Genomic DNA, 19,220 nt, shown 5'->3' with positions numbered 1-19,220 from the left:
CAAATGTAAATGTAAATGTAAATGTAAATGTAAATGTAAATGTAAATGTAAATGTTATTCCCTAAAACACAAAACATGAAGTGAATAATAAATGTTATAACATTATTTTATAAGTCCTTATAAATATAAAATTTATAATATCTACCTCAAAAATATTACTACTTTGAGGAATAAGCAAGTCTTGTATACTAGAAACTTCATCTTGGAGTTTTATCACACTTGACACAATTAGTGATGATCTTTTTATTTCTATCTGCAACATAAAAGTATTGAACTAATAGCTTGTACAATTATTTTATAAGTCCTTATAAATGTAAACAATGTAATAAAACCTCAAGGACATGAAATGAATAATTTTTCTCATTATTTTATAAGTTCTTAAAATCTAAAATTGTAATAAATACATCAAAGATTTTGCTATTTCCAGCAATGAGGAAGTCTTGAGTGCTAGAAACTTCATCTCGTATATGTATCATATCTGACACAATTAATGGTGATCTATGTCTTTCCATCTGCAACATAAAAACATGAATCCAATAATTCATTTAAAATACCTCAAGGGCATTATTAAAGACATCCTTGTTTGTCACAATGAAAGGGAATGTGTCATATATTTTTACAACATAAAAACATGTAACTAGTAACTGTGGTAAAGTAAATAATAAAATTTATAAATAAAACATAACCAAAGAGTTTACTTCATAAATTGTTAGTCAAATCTGAAAAAAGTTTTCCACTATATTTATGTTTGCTCATAAAGGATACTACTTGGAAATCATTCCTAATAAAAACTGGAAGAGCATCTTCTGTACCAAAGATAGACTTTGATGGTGAAACGTAGCTAAACTTTATATTGTTATCTATTGTAAAATCTTCTAGAACTACCCTAATCAACTCTTTGTAGGATATATCTTTAGGAATAACACTAATTGAACCTCCTCTTTCTTTATCAACAGTGAAATCCCAATGAATTATATCCCAATATATATTCAAACATCAAAACTTATAGAAATAGTATGTCTTTTCTATAATATAAAATTTATAAGGGCTTATAAATATCACAGAGTATAATTTCAATTTCAATATCGACACCTTTGTCAAACATCACATAAAAAGATCATGTTTGGAAATTTTCAACATGAAATTACTTAAACAAATCATTTTCAGAAAAACAAAAGTAGAAGACAAAAATCACTTTCTTTGATGCTTCCTTCTCAAATTATCTTGACACCTTCGACAATCTTCTTCCTCTGTTCGCCGGATCGCGTCTACATCTCGCCAAGTTCGCCAGAGATCGCAAAGTTCACCGGTGATTTCATTTGGAGCAACTCCCAATTTGATCGCAGGACAAAGATCTGGAGAAGAAAGAAATATAAGTTAGTAGGAGTAAAAATATATTCAATACAAAATTACTTAAAGCTTGAAGAATCAACATGATATATCAAAAAACGATAAAACATAACACTATGTTCCTCATCGATAAATATTTATAAGGTTTTATAAATTTGAAATTTTTAAAACCTCCCAGAAATTGATCGATTATGAGAAAAATTACAGAAAGTGAAGAAAATCACCATATATTATCCTCTTACCTTTGTTACGTGTTAGTGGTAAGAATTCGTTTTGTTCTGTTCGTTTGAGGTTGAAGTCTTCGTCAAATCTCACCGGACGTCAGCGTCATCAAATCTCGTCGGAGAATTCGTCGGCGTCGTCAAATCTCGCCGGTGTCATCAAATCTCGCCGGAAAACTCATCAGAATCATCGAATCTCGCCGGATTTGATCACCGAAGAGAATTTGATAGATTGTTATTAGTGGATCTGAGATTGAAGAAATCATGGGAGAAAGATACTAGGTTTATGTTTGATTAAATAAGGGTATAATGATACTTTATCCATTAAAATTTTAAAGGTAAATTTGAAAAGTGTAAAGTTGAAAAGTGGTATTAGGAAAGTGGTATTGGTGGCAATTCCCCTCAAATATTTATATGTAACCATGAAGTCGCAATTTCCCTAAAAAAGATAATTCTAGAATATTTTGTCAACTAAAAAACACTATATATATACTAAAAAAATCAAATATTTATACTGTATTAGGTTTTTCCATTATATCGTACGCTCACGATGTCAGTTGCAGCCGCCTCGAACTCTAAGAAATCACGGCCATCCCCATCGTTTTCGTCGTTGCCAGACGAAGTTGTTTTGAACTGCTTATCCCGCGTGCCGAGACGCTATGACCTAAACCTCTCTTTGGTCTCAAAATATATTAGCCTTTTAGCAATATTTTATGTTTCTCTTTTATTTTCTTGTTTCTCTAATGTATTTACAAGTATCAATATTACCCGATTTTAAAAAAAATTAGCTCGTAATCTACAAAGTAAAAATGAACAGAGCCATTTTTACTTCGAAATGCATTAATAGATCATATATGCATTACGAAAATTATTTTATGAAATAATATGGTATTTTGTTTGAAGTTTAATATTAATTAAGTTATTTTATTTAAATTTTTATATTTTAATAGAATATTTTATTAATTAATATTGTTGTAATATGTTTATATATATACTAGTTATTTACAAAAGTTTTAAGAATTCAAATTAGTTATGACAAATATAAAGACCATATTATAAAATATAAATAGTTTTGAAGTTGAGTTTGAAGTTCAAATATAGAGTTTTGGAAACTTCAAAATAGAGTTTCTTTTTGGAGATGCTCTAAGGTTGCTCGTGCACTCGCCAGAACTCCACCGTTTGCGATCCCCGCTGAAGTCCGTCTATCTCTCTTATGATCTATATCAACGCGGGTTGGGACTGTCCCTTAGCTACTGGATCTCTTTCCGTCCCGGTGAGAAACCACCGACTATCAGTTGGCGCAGAGATCTCTGTCGTTGGCGGATGTCTTCCCGAGACCTTCTCTTGGTTCTGCAGTCTCTGTTGGATCAGAGATCTATTTCATTGGTGGAAGAAGCGTTCCCTCCATGCAGCTTTGGATCCTTGATACTCGATCTGGTCATTTAAAGACGGCTCCAAGCATGAAAGTGTGTCGGTCGGATGTCAAAGTAGCAGTGGGAGTGGTCGACAGGAAGATACACGTAATTGGAGGAAGTAAAGAAGATAGCCAAGTGGAAGAGTTTGATCCAGAAACGCAAACCTGGGACTTCGCAGGCGAGGGGAAATTGAAATGTGAATCCTGGTTTAGTGCGACTCTTGAGGAAAAGGTTTATATGGTGAACTGGGATGGGAGAGTCAGCACGTATAGTCCGAGAGAAGGTATAAACAATGAAGAAACGGAGATACTAAGTGTAGGTGATGACGAGAAGTTCTTGTGTGTGGTATGTGAGATAACAAGTTAAGTCCCACATTGGATATTAGACAAAGAAAAGTCTAATATATACAGAGAAGTTCAACTCTAATAGTATGAGGCCTTTTGGGAAGGAAACCAAAAGTAAATCCATGCGGGCCAGCCTCTAAGGCCCAAAGTGGACAATATCGTACTAATAAGATAAGATAGAGTTGGACACGGGATTTCACAATCCCAACAATTGGTATCAGAGCCAGGTTGACGAGAAATCTGCAAGAAGACTAAAATACCCTTTAAGTAAGAACGGGTAGAAGACAAAAAGAGAAGGTATGTTGCAGAAACGTCAGAAGATCATGGAACCTGTGATGTGTTGTGGGAGAAACATTCTAAAAAGAAAGCCCTGCGATTACTGGTACAAGGTGGTGCCGAAGATGATTCGCCGAAGGAAACATACGAGATGAATGTGGTCCTTAGCTTGAGGGGGAGAATGTGAGATAACAAGTTAAGTCCCACATTGGATATTAGACAAAGAAAAGTCTAATATATACAGAGAAGTTCAACTCTAATAGTATGAGGCCTTTTGGGAAGGAAACCAAAAGTAAATCCATGCGGGCCAGCCTCTAAAGCCCAAAATGGACAATATCGTACTAATAAGATAAGATAGAGTTGGACACGGGATTTCACGATCCCAACATGGTAGAGAATGTGCTCTACGCTTGTTTTAAGTGGAATGGGTTAATGTGGTTTAACACAAAGTTCAAGGTTTGGAGAAGAGTGGTTGACCGTGATGGCAAGGATGGGAAGTTAGAACTGAATTCATTTGCTGCTGTTAAAATGGTGGAATACGAAGGAACGATAGCGTTTTTCTGGCCACTACGTAATATTGATCCCAACAAGAAAGATCTTACGTGTAAATTGATCGCATTAGATAGGGTAGGAGAAGAAATCAGTGGGAGGATTGAATGGTCTGGTACTGTGACATTGCCAGATAACATTATTTTGAAGGATTGTTTAGTTGTTTCCGGTTGATGGTTTCGTGATATGATTTAACGTGCGCCTCAAAAGTCGCAAGTTGTTATGTGAAATGAATAAAGGGAGGCACATTAATAAGGTGGGGACTTTGCAATTTTATTAATTTATAAAAATATTAATTTATAAAGTTTTTTTATTTAGATTTTTTTATTTTAAGATATATTTATTCTAAGATAAAAAAATATTTGATATTATATGCACCAAATAATAGAATAAAAATAATATAAATGTCAAATTTCAAAAAAGTGTATAGACATTAACTGTTATTTTTTGAAATTTGACATTTATATTATTTTTATTCTATTATTTGATGTATATAATATATATATATATATATTATAGAACTTAAATGTGGTTTTAGATATAATATTAATTAATCTCATCAAAATTATATTAAGTGTTAAGAAAATATAAAGATAAATCAATTGGGAATATAAAACAAACAATATAATAATAGGTTATTATTTATATAAAAAAATATGCATATATATAAATTATTAATTTAAAATTTTAATCGGACTATATATTTACACAGAATTTTCTAAAAAATATATTATCTTATTATTTATCGATTTGTGTCAAATTTTGAATAGATCCAATTTGGGAGGTTCTACTGTATGTTGAACTTTCTGATAGGCCTTACTCAGCAAATTATCATGTTTCTTATGTTTTACTAATTTTATTCTATTTGTCTACATTACTATACATATCTATCTTCATTAACAAGATAGACGATGACTTAATTTTATTGTATACAATAAGTCAGTTAAACCAAAACAAACAATTTATTTGTTGTATTTGATTAACTGATTTTTATGAAACATTAACATGATAACTAAATAAATAATTAATTTCAGAATTGACTGGTACCTGAAGCTTATTACAATTTGATTACAGGTGTATATAGAACGATCAGATTTTTAATTTTGTTTCTTTCACATAGAAAGCTCATCGTTTATCTGCAAGCTGAGGCTTTATTGCTATATTCTGAGAAGACAGTGCAATTGGATTACAAGTTTTTGGAATGAAATTGTTTGGAATGGTTTATTCCTACAAATTCCATTTTTTTTTACCATTTGAATGGAACAAAAAAAATCTCATTCCAATGATTCTTTTTGGAATGTCTGAAAAAAAATGGAATGTAGTTATAAAACATTTATAATTAAAAAAGTTCATGAATAAGTGGAATGAGTAGAATGAAATTCAATTATTTTTATTCCATAACTTACTTTATTCCATTCATCTACATTCCATTCTTTTAAATTTCATTCATTCATGATATTCCTTAAATTGGTAACCAGTTACAGCCTCTTGACCAAAACAGGTGGCTTGTGAGAAGATCCCTGCAACGAAGAACCTTCTTGTCCATCATCAATGGTCGGTAGCTACGGCTCGATCCTATATAGACATCGTCTATTGATAGCATGAATCAAGTATGGAATTAACCCCTCCATTATATAATTTTTTTTGTTTCTATATGAAAATAAAAACATCTTACAGAAACAAAATATTTATATCATGTGACATTAGAAGAAAAATCAAAATTTTCTTTGTATTGTATTGACTACTATTGGTTCAATATACCAAATATTTTATTTAGTCTTTAGTCATATATGATGATAGCATTACAGTATTGACTTTGACAACAATATCTATGGGATCTGTTTGTCTTTTCAGAAAGAAACCGTTGAATCTCCAGCCAACCTAACGTTGAGATGATGAATGATTTGTTGGTCGCTGTTAGATCCAATAACAAGCTTGTGGTATCCAGGGATTAGTTTCCTTTTACCGTCAGTATCCACCAGACTAAGTGCTTTGCATACATCAAACTCAACGGTAACTTTCTCTGTCATGCTTCTCCCAACTTCTACTCTCTCAAACCCTACCAGTTGCGTATGTGGCACGGTACCACCCACCAGAGACTTTGAAGACTCTGGTGGTATCCAGAACACGAGCACCACGTGGCTCCCGGACCTTGACCCATGGTTCTTGACTCCAATAACGATCCTAACCTTGAGATCTTGGCAATTAACCGTGGAGATATCGATAGGTGTTGTCTTGTTTAGTTTCAAGATTGGATTTGTTTTGATATGTATGGTTGATGGAGCTGAGAGGACGAAGGTAGAGAAAGAAGAGTAACTTAGTCCATGTCCAAATTTGTAAATTGGTTTCCCTGTGTAGAATCTGTAAGATCTTCCAGGGAAGCCTGAAGTGGAGTTAGGTCTCATGTTCATGTCCGTCATAGCAACCTTTTCCGCAAACTCTTGTGAGTACCATGTCTCTGGTACTCTCCCAGCTGATGCGAACAATAAACACAAATAAGCACGTAAACTGTATCTAGGGTTTAATTAGGGTTTAGGGGTTAAGAGCCTTACAAGGATTGTAGTCACCAAAGATGACTTGAGCTATAGCGTCTCCTCCAGCTTCACCAGGATAACCAACCCATAAAACCGCGCGAATCTTGCTCAGATTCTTGGCAAATGAGATATCAATAGGTCCAGCAGCCATTATGACCAATACAACAGTTTTCTTTGCAGCATTAGTCACATCTTTCACCAGCTTTTCTTGATAGCCAGGAAGGGTTAGGTTAACCCGGTCCAGACCCTCTGCTTCCACCGTCTGATCCAATCCAAGCACCAAAACCGTCACATCAGCCTCTGATGCGGCTTTAACTGCTGCTGTGATCAGCGTTTGGTCACCGCACTTTACATCTTTACACCCCGGCTGGTAAACAACCCCTTTTGGTACGTACTTTTGCATCCCTTGTAACGGGCTTGTGTACTTACAAGGCACACCTGCATAGTTACTAATCATTACCTTTGTAGCATTTGCGTTTGGCCCTATGATAGCTAGTTTCTTAACCGCGGTTTTCGATAAGGGAAGGTCTCCTCTGTTCTCAAGCAGCACAATCCCTTGCTTTGCGGCTTCTAACGCAAGCATCTGATGGTCGTTGCTGCAAACATCAGACGGTCCAAGATGGCCAAATGGAAGCGATTTAGGATCGCCATCGAAGAATCCGAGCCTCATGAGAACAACGTAGTTGTAAATCAGCGCTTCATCAACCTCTGATCCGTTCAGTTTCTTTTGGTTCACTGCATTCTCTGTGTACTTACCCAGAAAATCTCCACAGTTCATGTTTAAACCTGTTTCAAAACAAGAAAACACATTTTACATCTCAAAGATGATACGTATACTAACTTATATATCTTAAGTATTAACTCCAAATTTTTGGGGGACTCAAAGCCAATGTTTCACTTGGCTATGCTCAAAAACAATGTAATGGTTATTTGTTAGAATCATCTAAAGAACTTTGCCTGCTTTGAGAGCGAGAGCAACAGCGTCTTCACGTGTCTTAGTGTAATGAATGGAGTCGAAATAGACCTCGATGGAATCACAGTCCGAAACTATGTACCTGCCACCAAGAAAGTTTCTAATAACTTGATCTTTGATCTCAAACTGGTTCTTGTTAAATAGTAATAAACAAAGACTGACCCATCAAGACGCCATTGGCCACGGATAACGCCACGAAGGAGATTAGGATCAGCACAAGTTGGGATGCCATTAACCCTATTGTAAGAACACATCACACTACTCACATCTCCTTCCTCTACACAGCTCTTGAATGGTGGCTGATACGTGTCTTCCAAGTCTTGCTTCGTCACCTTGGCGTCAAAGTGGAATCTATCGATGCCTTTCCAGTTATCAAGGTCGTAAGCAGTGTAATGCTTGCAGCAGCTCGACACTTTAAGCCGCCGTGATTTTCCTCCGGCGTCGTGAACGTCTTGTAAACCCTTAACGTAGTTCACGGCGTATTTGGAAACAACGAGAGGATCTTCACCTGGCGTCTCTTGGCCACGACCCCACCTTGGATCTCTGAAGACGTTAATGTTTGGACTCCAATACGTGAGACCAGCGAGTCCAACGTTGTGCATGGCTCGAGCCTCCGTTGAAACCACTTCTCCCATTTTTAGCCATAACGATGTGTTAAAGCTCGCCGCAGTTAATATCACGGCCGGGAAGCTCGTAGCTCCAGGCACCGTCCCGTTGAACCGCACCTTAAAAAAGAAACAACTCAAAAACATAAGCGTTTCATTACAAAACAAATCATGAACTACTAGGGTGGTCTTGCAACTGAAATACCAAGACTCTAACAAAATCTAATTTAAAAAAAAAAATGTATAGATTTGAATTTTAAAAAATTAATTACATTTTTAAGTTTAGGATCTATAATTTCAAAAAAAAAAATAAACATTTACAAATTGGGATATTAATTTTCAAAATTATTAAATATACAGTTTTTTATAACAGGATATAAAATATTTTGAGAGATACTGTGAACTATGTAACTTTTTTACCCCTGGTCCAACGTTGGAGACGCCATGAAGAGCTTCCGACCACCACTCGTACGGAGGAACACCGAGCCTTGGAACTCCGGTGGCTTTGTTAACCAGTTGCTGGACTTTTTCCGTAAGTGAGAGACGTGAGACCAAATCTTTGGCACGTGCCTCGTACGACAAGGAGGCCTTACAGAAAGTGTACTTAACCGTGGCGGGATCATTTCTGTCACACGCAAAATTCTTCTGAGACTCGCATAGTGATGAAACTAGAGCTGCTATTAGAAGAGAGACGCTCACAAATCTTCTTACACTCATCTTTCTTTGTTTTTTGCGCTCTTATGGACGAGAAGACAGTGCATGGGGTTGTTTTTATAGGCGGGAAAGAGTTGTTTATTTATTTACCTAAGCCATTTGATTCTAAAACTTATTGATGACATGAGTTGGTGGGTATTTTAACTGTGACGTTAAATGTCCATGTGCTAAAGTTTATAAGGACCATCTCTTTTTTACTTGCGTCCATATAAGAGTGAGCCAAGTGTTTTCCACCCAATAATTAGAACAAGATGTGAAGTTTAAGAAAAGGGTCTTGAAGAGTGACTTCAACGATAATACAAACCATTTATCTTTGTCTCTTCAGATGTCTGTTTCATGTGTGTATTATATGGTCCTAAAGTTAGAGATGCAGATCTTCGATGTTGGTTCACGACTAGCTGACTGCAAGCACCGCTAATATCCTGAACTATTCCCCGCGAATCGTGGTTCGGATTTGCAGGTTTCCCTCAGAATAGTGGACCCAGTTGGGTTGAATGGAATCAAATTTATCACTTGTTTTGATAAAACGGCACATGTGTTTTTCCATCAGATAGTTTCAGAAACTTTTCGACCATTACTAAGAATTTTGTAGATTTTATCACGCCATTCGCCGAGTTGATGGGGGTTCTTCTCTTGATCTTTTACCGGTTTATCAATGTTTTGCATACCAATTTTTCGTCTTAGTCAAAACTCTTCGTCTTTGTTTTGAACTCTGGACTTTGTGTTTTATTTCTGCAAACCCTAACCATTAAAATGCATCTTTCAGGTTATATTCGATGTGCTGGTTGTGTTTGGACCTGAAAGATAAGAGATAAGTTGACGTGTGATGACAAAAATTGGAAGATTGTAAGCGATCAAGAAAATTGAGGCGCACAATAAAAGATAATTTGCGATGCGATGCAAGTCAGTAAAGAAGATTGACATTTCTAAGTAGTGATATGACACTGAAGAAAAAGGAAAATGTCGAAGAATTGAAAGTATTTTAGTATATACTAGGTAATAACCCGCGCCTTGCGCGGAATGTGATTATTAGTTTTGTTATTTTTAATAAAAACACATTAAATCTGTTTAATTTGGATATCGGTTCGATTTTAAGTTATTTTTTGGTTTTTAATCTTCTAAAATATAACCATTATTTTAAATTAATATTTATTTTGGTTTGTTTTGTTAGAATGTTTGATTTTTTAGTTTTTTGGTAAAAATAAAAAATTACTATTATTTGTTTATTTTCATGTTATAAATTTTAGATAATCGTCATGTCGAACCAATGGTTTCATATCATAGTTTGTAAGCGGATAAGAGATCAAGAAAAAAAAATTATTAAGACAAATCATTTCACTACAATTTGGTCGGTAGTGAAAGAATCATTAAGAAAAAAAATAGTTCAACTTTCAAAAAAAAAATAGATACTTCAGTGGTGGTAAATACTTATAAAGTGCTCACACTAAGGTGCACATGTATATGTATGTAAAAGTATATAAGAATAAATGACAAATATATAAAGATATTGTTAATTAATATTGAATGACATTTTTGTTCTAAATAATATATGAAAGATAAAATTAAAATTAATTAAAAATTATAAAGGCCTTGACTTTAGTGAATTTTTTTTCATATAAAGAAAAATCAATTGTATTCGTAAATAGAGGTGGACACAGATCGAATATCTGGGTATTTGGAGGCATTCAAGTCGATTTAATCTTTAGCCACATGGATAGTCGGTGACTCTGATAACCGAAATGATTTAGAATTTTAAAGAATATCCTATTTGATCTGTAAATAAAATAAAATTTATAGAATAATTGAAAATTTTAATAATAACATTTTATTACAAAATAAAATATTATTTAACTTTTTAAACTTTAATACCTATTATAATAAATTTAATTCATAAAATATTGTAAACTTATATAAACTATAATATATATAACATATATATATATATAATTCTGTACATATATGTATATATATGCATATAAAATATCAAATTTGATATCCGTTCCTAAAAATATTAGAATTTGTGATTTGTTTTTTTTTATTGTATTTTAGTAACTGATTTAGAGTTACGGATATCCATATTTTTTTGTTCAAATCAAAACGGATTACGAATCGAATCAAAATTTAGAAATATTTTGCCTGACTTTATCCGTAAACAATAAAAATAATATATATATATATATAGTTTAGATTTTGATTCGTTATTTGTTTTGATTCGAAATGAAAAATCTAAAGTTTTATTGGAACCATGCATATGAGTTTTATATTAAAAATATAAAGTATATAGTGTGAACACATTTATGAATATAGTGTGAACGCGTTAGCATATTTATTATCAAATCATTGTGAGGCTGCCACGTGTCTATTATAGTGTGAATGCAGTTATTACAATGCTTCTCCTTTAATATATAAGGGATTATTGAAGCACACCTAATGGAGATACGCTTAACTATTTTAGAGATCAAAAGTATGAGATAAAAAAAACACGAGTTCAGGTTTTTGGTGAATGTAATTTCTTGTGAAAAAAACAATTGATGTTCTACAAAATTATTTTGGGTATATAGAATTTTTTTTTTAATTAACCATCCAGCGATCAAGTTCAACCGACTATTTTGTGGGTTCTAGGAACTGTAGAGTTATTCCTCAAGTGCCACTAGTCCAAGGCATCTTGGTTAGGTATGTAGAAATTAGTAAGTAGTTCAAGTGATTTCTAATAAAATGTATTTGTTGAAGAAATTTTTTTATATCTGTGATATTTCGTATTATCCATCCATGTTCTATTTTTTTTACTTACAATCAAACGAACTTAGAAGATGCACTATAAATTATAAAAACCACAATTTAAGCCATGAAAGCCCTGCAAAATGAAGGGGTTTATTGGGTGAGGTTTAGCTGAACGGATATTACTACAAATTTCAAAAAAAAAAAAATTCAGGGTCGCTTTCTCAGTAAAATTTTCAACTCGCCAGTTAAAAGTCGTCTCACCGTAAACTGTGAAAAGCAAAAAAAACAAACTCTTCACCGCGGTTCGGTTTTGTGGAAACGCTACAACCGGTTTTATGTTGGGGGAAAACTACAAAACCGGTTTCTTCAACCGATTCTAACCGGTTTGGCTGACGAGCCGATTATTAATTAATTCCCAATTTCAGAATCATCGCCATCGGAACTTCACAGTGATCATCACAATCATCGTAACGCCGCCATGAGAGGAGGCCCTAGGCCGGAAGATTTCGAGACGAATCCATCCACGCCGATCACCGGCCAACCGACGCCGACGTACCCCGCCGGCGCCCGGAAGAAAGGCGTGGGCGTGAGGACATGGCTGGTGCTCTGCTCGAGAGGCCAGGCGCAGACGACGGAAGTCGGCAAACACGCCATCATGCGGCGAACGGGGCTACCGGCGCGAGATCTTCGGATCCTCGATCCGCTCCTGTCGTATCCGTCGACTGTGCTGGGGAGAGAGAGAGCGATTGTGATCAATCTGGAGCATATCAAGGCGATCATCACGGCTCAGGAGGTTTTGCTGCTTAATTCGAAGGATCCTTCTGTGGCGCCGTTTATCGATGAGTTGCAGAGGAGGATTCTCTGTCACTATCGTGCTACTAAGCCTAAGGTAGTTGTAGAAATTAGGGTTTGGTAACTTATGCCTAATGATTGTATTGTATGCGTTGTGCTGTAGTATGTTCAAGAAGTTGTTAAGCTGTAGTATGCAAATGCAATGGTGATGTTATATTGAAGATGATGATGATGATTGTTAAGTTATAGATAGTAACTACTCTCTGGTTTCTTTGTATTGCGTTTTGTGAAGGAGGAAGAGAACTATGAGGGAGAGATGGATCAAGCGCAAGGAGGAGGAGATGGGACGCCATTATTATTTGGGGATGAAGCCAAGAAGGATGCGAAGCAGAGCCTTGAGAATCAAGATGGATCCAAGGTTCTTCCTTTTGAGTTTGTTGCTCTTGAAGCTTGTCTTGAAGCTGCATCCAGCAGTTTGGAAAGTGAGGTATATATATATATGCTCTTATGGTTAAGGCTCTAGTACACCTTATACTGTGTGGTATTTGCATTGATTCTTCTCTAATGTGTAGGCCGTAAGATTGGAGTTGGAGGCTCATCCAGCCTTGGATAAGCTTACTTCGAAGATCAGTACCCTTAACTTGGAGCGTGTTCGACAGATTAAGAGCAGGCTTGTTGCAATAACTGGACGTGTTCAGAAGGTGTTATGATTCAGACTTTCCATTAGCTCATTTGATCTTATGATTAATACACTTCTTGTTTCCTCTAAGTTGTGATCCTAGGAGGTAACTAAACCCTTCTCGCTCTTCACTTGATCTAGGTTAGGGACGAACTAGAACATCTGCTAGACGATGATGAAGATATGGCTGAGATGTATCTTACAGAGAAGTTAGCTCAGAAACTTGAGAATTCATCAGCTTCCTCTATGAATGAGAGCGATACAGTTGAGGTTGATCTTCCTGAGGGAGATGAGGATGACAGGCATGCACCAGACTTTCTAAACTTACTACCTTTGATTTGTTCTGATGTAAGTTTAACATCTTCCTTGTTACCATAACCTGCCAGGCTTCCTGCGGAATCTGCTTCGGAGTCTAACAGAGATGAAAGCTACCTTCGAGCAAATGAGGACGCCCACGATCTTCTTATGAGTACTCATAGCGCGCTTAGCAGAAACAGCCGTGGGACTCATACTAGCTCAACCAGGAGTGCCATGACCAACAAGTTCGACGTGGAAGAGCTTGAAATGCTTTTGGAAGCATATTTCGTGCAGATCGATGGTACACTGAACAAACTATCAACAGTAAGTAGTACACAGTTAGTACTTATCAGACACACTCTTGTCAGGTGATGATGTTTCAGCTTATGCATAATTGTGCTGTTGTGTTGTTTGAATGGGGAAAAAGCTAAGGGAGTACGTGGATGACACAGAGGACTACATCAACATAATGCTAGATGACAAACAGAATCATCTGCTGCAAATGGGTGTGATGCTAACGACAGCTACTCTGGTGATGAGTGCATTTATCGCTGTAGCTGGAGTGTTCGGGATGAACATTACCATAGAGCTGTTCAAGGATGAGAAAGCTGGTCCCACGAGATTCGCGTGGACTGTGATTGGAGGTTTTATCGGGAGTATATTCCTCTATGTTGGTGCCATCGGGTGGTGGAAGCAGAAGCGCTTGCTTGAATGACTCCAACCAAGCAAGCAAAGCATATTGGGAAGAATGATGTCTCTTACCAAAATATTTGTACACTAACGAGATTTTATGGGTGGGGGGTTTTAATTTTCTATTACTGAGAATAATGTACCTTACTATATTTGCATAGTTAAATTATAAAACAGAGCAAATTGGAAATTACACTACATGATTTTCTTCTTTGCAAGATTTTGAAAATGCATATAAGTTTAGTTCTGGGGTAGTGTATAAATGAATCCATAAATCCTAAACCATTCTAAAAGTAATTTCTTTAGTTGATTGTGAAATAGCTAAAATGTAAACTTAAATGGAACTACGTTTGAACTTGAATGTCATCTCATGGTATTAATCAATCAAAATCTCTAAAATTTAACAACTTTCACCTAAATTCCACGAAATCTTAAATCCTCAAAAATCTAAACTACTGGAGGGGGGTTTCAGGAAACTTGGTAACTTAAAGGGCTTTTCTCAAGGTTGAAGAAAAACAAGGGGGTAAAATGAAAGATTGAGGAGATGGAGAGTATAAGCCCTAAAACAAACTCTGTCCCTCTTTTGATTTTGTTTTGTTAAGAAGAGAAACATGACATCAAGGCGAGAGAGCAGAGATTCAGACTCCAAACGAGATCGTTCTAGATTCGATCGCGAATCCAGGTCTGCCTCTTCACTCTTCTACTCTTCATCTCCCTCGTTTTGTGGGTATGGTTATTGTTTAGCTTTGAAGTACAAATCTCGTGTCTTTTTTCTTCTTCTAGAAAATCGAAAATGCATACGAATTGTTGTTTAATGTTGGGAGTGATTGTTTTGTATTACGCTTCAGACTAAAATTGCAGAGTATGAACAAGAGCAACTAAAAGTTCCACTCTTTTTTTCTTTCCTAAACTCAAATAGTTGAGTTTGGTCACATTTTTTTTTGAGAAACTTAATCATTCTTACTAGAGCTTATAATCCCTTTCCCTTCTTCTTCTAGTATTATTTATTATTATTATTATTATTATTATTACTAGTTTCACAAACGATCGTGTTTATGTTTTGTTCTTTAGCCCTAAGAGATCCAAGAGAGATGGGAAACCTGAAGAAGAAGAAGAAGGTGTTCTTCTGAGTAAGAAGGATTTGGATGTTAGAGATGGCTGTACCGAGACAGATAAGAAACCACGTCAGTCCCTGAGAGATGCTGCTCCACTGGAGCCTGATGCTCAGGGTTTGAGAAAAGACGTTGAAAAGAAGCTCTCTGACACGACCAAACAAGCTCCCCATCTGTCTGAAGAGCTTCGTTCTAGACCATACCATCAGGTTTCAGAAGCTCTATTTATCATCTTCCATTTGATAATAATTACTATTAATCAAGTATATGGAATCTTTGTTAGTACTTAGTCGCATTGTTGCCAATTGAAAAGGCTAAAACTTTTAATATGAATTTGCCTTCAAATGCTCAGATAAATGTTATCTTTGGCTTGCCTGTTCGTGTCTTATAACAGCATGATGATCGTCGTACTAATGGGAGAGATGACAGAAGACAAACTTCTGGTAACTTTCCTCAGGATAACTCTTTTTGTTCCTATTCTTCATTTCAAAAGTATATGTCTTAATCCATGTACTGGCAAAAGAGTTAAGTCTTATGATCATTTTATTTGCTTTAAATGTTTGAAGAGAGAGGATCATGGAGAGGTTCAAGAGATCAGAGCAGTCGAAGAGCTGGAGATGATCGTAGAGACCAAGACAAAAGCACCTGGCGACACGACAGGTTCCATGAGAGTGACGACACCAAAGGAGCACTCTCCAGGAAACGCCCTGCCTTTAGAGAGAAGAAGATTCAAGAGGAGTCTCGGATCGACACAGACAGAACAAGAACTGAGGAGGCAAAAGACACGAATCTAAACAGTCGCAGACAGAACGAGAGAAACTGGAGGAGCAACAATGAGAGACCAGCAGCGGGAAGGGACAGGGTGTGGAACAGAGATGATGGAAGCAGACAGAGTTACCGAACCGATAGAGAGGGATTCAACAGAAACGGACGAAGTGGGTTTAATGGAGGCTGGGCAAAGGCTGAGAAGAAATGGGACCATGACTTGTACGAGGAGGCGAACAAGAGTCCTGCTAGAGCCAACGAGGAAGAGCAGATTGCAAAGGTCGAAGCTTTGTTGTCTTCTTCTTAAAGCTTTATATGTTTATGTTTCTTGGTGTGGATTTGCGTCTAAACTTGTTAATGTCTTAGTTTTTTGCAAGTGTAGAAGATAATGTCTTGAGTTTATATAATGAAAACTCTGTTCTATTTTCCAGCAAAGCCTCATCTGATTCAACATAACCGGTATTAAACGCTGTAAACCGGATTATTCTTGGATTCAACAAGAAAGAATGACTCAAGAATCTACACCAACCAAATCACTTCTTCACTATTTGTTTTTTATTCATGTTTCATAGATCAATCAAGAATGAATCTCATCTTATACGTTTCTATATTATTTTTCTTCTATTGTTTCCAGAAACTATATGTATATATATACTTGATATCCTGAATACAAATCTCCCTGAATCACAGAACGAAGAACACAGAAACGGTATGCAAAAAGAAAAACTGAGAAGGAAAAAAAAGGTTGTTATCATCAAAGAGCTCGTTGGCCAGGACGATCAGCAACCTTCAAAGTCTTATTGATGAGATCTCTGGTCTTCTTACGACGGATCTCGACCCTGACGCTGCTGCTTTTATCCATTTTTATGTATGATTTCTTTTTCTTCTTCTTTAGCAAGTTCACCTTTGACTTTATCGTCTCCACCAAGCTCTCCAAGTGTAATCCCATCATCACCACTACTTCCTCTTCTCGATTCTTTCTGTTTCACTAAGATTGGAGATTTTGTAGTTGCAGCTCCTCAAGACATATTCCTGCGTTTTTTTTTTACTGTAAAAAACAAACGTTACGCTGCTACTTGGAGTTCTTTACCCTCGAGACTTGTTTTGGTATTTATGGAACATAACGTGGGAAACAGGGCTTTGAGGTTGAGATATTTTCGAGATTTGCCACTTGCTTGTCCTTATTTGACTTTTTTAACATTTGATTAGTCAACTACGATTTGTTATCACATTGGCTTTTTGTCAACAACCACATTTACAATCTATATAATAATACATTTACACACGCAACAAAAAAGAATATCTTATCATTTTTTCTTCTTCGTCTGTGTTCACATGGGATAATAAAATTGTGATACAACGAGATGCTGCATGCATTTAGTGCATGAGAGTTTTCTTGTCTTTATCCAGACGTATATAATAATACGGTTTATACCTTATCTCTATGAAACGGTTAGAAAACATGCGAAGATAATAAAAAATAAAACTAGGAAAGACGAATTAAAGTATATATATATTCATGGAAGAGAAGACCCTAACCAAGTAACCATCAATGATCACTAAAATAATAATCAGTTTTTCTAATGGTCACATCAAATGACCAAATATCTCTATTGCAGCTTTGAAAATAACATCATGCATTGAACCTGAGTCAGGTTCTGCTAGCTCGCAGGGGTTGTTGCTATTACATATGGTAGCTGATTCCTTAACATCATGCATTAAATTTCTCTGCAATATTTTTCTGAGCTGAGCGCCTAGTCAGCTCTTCAACAGGATCATCATTGTCAGAGTGAGACCAAACACAAGCTCCTGCTATCAGATATGAAACTTCCGTGTGGACATTCTATCAGATATGAAACTTCTTCTGTCTAAATGACCACGACTGATTTCTTTGATATTGAACGATCAACCCCCATTTGTCTCTATGTTTGCCGAGATACGTAATTCAATAAAGTAAAACAAAAGAACCCATTTAACAGAAATGTCATAGAACCGTGATAATTGGGAAAGCTTTATGAAAAATTGAACTATTTTTTTTCATGAAGTGATATTGTGGGAGGAGCCAGAAATACCTTTGACGCCTCATCATGTTAACCCATTCTCATGATATCTTCAAGCAGGAATTTAGCAAGATCCACCTCTTTTCGGCTTTCCCCAACTTTGAGGTTTCTTTTTCCATCTACAGAACATTAAACCTTAGTTAGCATTAACCCAAACCACAGTTGAAAAACCCACAAAAGAACAAACCTTTTGTATCTGAAGATCTTTTGTCCTGGCCTTCATTACACGATCTCAGTTTGATGCAGGGTCAAATTTTATACGCTATGTCAATCCATCTGTGAATATACATCAATAGTGAAGCTATTAACACAATCAGTAAAAATATATAATGGTCCCTTAACACCCTTGTCGTTGAGCATTGCAGTCTCTATAACTGCTTGCTACTGTTCAATCCTTCGAGAATACCCCTAACAGCTTAACCACCTTGGAGAGTTTATCATTGTAGATATGAATATCAGAGACCCATCGTTTTGCATGATTGCATCATGACTATCTGCAGGAATCTTATGATTCATATACATAGTGTGAATGTTGACTCAAATCACGTACAAGCAAGCTGGGCCTTGGTCAATGGGCCTGCAAGGAAAATGGAGATTAGGTTTATACACATATGAAACCCATCACGTTTTGTCATTAAACGTGAAGTGCACAAGGATTATGACAGAGATGTTTAGTATAAATAGAACCTTACCCTAAGCATTAATACCCTAACAGTAATCTCTTGTATCAAAAAAGTGTAAGACCATGTCCATTGCAGGGTTCTGATCCAGTATCCAAACAAAAAATTAATATTAAAAAATAAAAAAAAAAAGAGGAAAGAGAGAAAGACAGATCCTAAACAAGTCCTTTTTAACACCGGTTATAAACCTTAATTCATCACGTGTTTCTTTTCTAGTGGCCTTAATTTCTATTTTGAATTAAAAGTTATTTATTTCTTACATATGCAACGAAAAAGTGATAAATTTATGATCTAGAACCTGCAATGGATATCTTACCGATGGGGCTGCCCTAAGAGAGACATTCTCAAAGCTTGTACTTTTCTCAGTTTATAGTGAAGCTTGAGGAACAAGAGTTCCCTCCCCAGAAGTAACGGTTAGAGGCCGTGAACTAGGTTAAAAGTGT

The 19,220-nt window shown here is 35.8% G+C and overlaps 4 protein-coding genes across 5 annotated transcripts; 2 read left to right on the top strand and 2 right to left on the bottom strand.

Moving 5' to 3' along the window:
- Positions 1–5,826: 5,826 nt before the first annotated feature.
- Positions 5,827–9,082, bottom strand: LOC103869436 (probable beta-D-xylosidase 5). Its single transcript, XM_009147518.3, has 5 exons — positions 8,688–9,082; positions 7,825–8,387; positions 7,647–7,744; positions 6,708–7,475; positions 5,827–6,628 (listed from the first exon to the last, which is right to left on the bottom strand). Exons 1-5 carry the CDS (start codon positions 8,982–8,984, stop codon positions 6,006–6,008), a joined length of 2,349 nt encoding a protein of 782 aa, XP_009145766.1. The 5' UTR covers positions 8,985–9,082; the 3' UTR covers positions 5,827–6,005.
- A 3,008-nt stretch (positions 9,083–12,090) lies between these two features.
- On the top strand, positions 12,091–14,371 carry LOC103869435 (magnesium transporter MRS2-3). 2 transcript variants are annotated; one of them, XM_033291227.1, is made up of 6 exons: positions 12,091–12,594; positions 12,787–12,981; positions 13,067–13,195; positions 13,315–13,475; positions 13,560–13,794; positions 13,898–14,371. In XM_033291227.1, exons 1-6 carry the CDS (start codon positions 12,181–12,183, stop codon positions 14,183–14,185), a joined length of 1,422 nt encoding a protein of 473 aa, XP_033147118.1. In that variant the 5' UTR covers positions 12,091–12,180; the 3' UTR covers positions 14,186–14,371. The 2 variants fall into 2 exon arrangements, with proteins under 2 accessions (XP_033147118.1, XP_033147119.1); XM_033291228.1 differs by having other exon boundaries at positions 12,122–12,591.
- A 230-nt stretch (positions 14,372–14,601) lies between these two features.
- Positions 14,602–16,471, top strand: LOC103869434 (bcl-2-associated transcription factor 1). Its single transcript, XM_009147516.3, has 4 exons — positions 14,602–14,842; positions 15,232–15,481; positions 15,667–15,715; positions 15,839–16,471. Exons 1-4 carry the CDS (start codon positions 14,772–14,774, stop codon positions 16,342–16,344), a joined length of 876 nt encoding a protein of 291 aa, XP_009145764.1. The 5' UTR covers positions 14,602–14,771; the 3' UTR covers positions 16,345–16,471.
- An 86-nt stretch (positions 16,472–16,557) lies between these two features.
- On the bottom strand, positions 16,558–17,258 carry LOC103869433. The gene has a single exon (XM_009147515.3). The coding sequence runs from the start codon at positions 16,987–16,989 to the stop codon at positions 16,792–16,794; it is 198 nt and encodes a 65-aa protein (XP_009145763.1). The 5' UTR covers positions 16,990–17,258; the 3' UTR covers positions 16,558–16,791.
- Positions 17,259–19,220: the final 1,962 nt, after the last annotated feature.

The sequence above is a fragment of the Brassica rapa genome, chromosome A05 (assembly GCF_000309985.2).
Source record: "Brassica rapa cultivar Chiifu-401-42 chromosome A05, CAAS_Brap_v3.01, whole genome shotgun sequence".
In the NCBI taxonomy this organism is placed as follows: domain Eukaryota; kingdom Viridiplantae; phylum Streptophyta; class Magnoliopsida; order Brassicales; family Brassicaceae; genus Brassica; species Brassica rapa.
The sequence above is the reverse complement of the archived record's forward strand: the minus strand, read 5'-3'. Positions and strand labels throughout refer to the sequence as shown.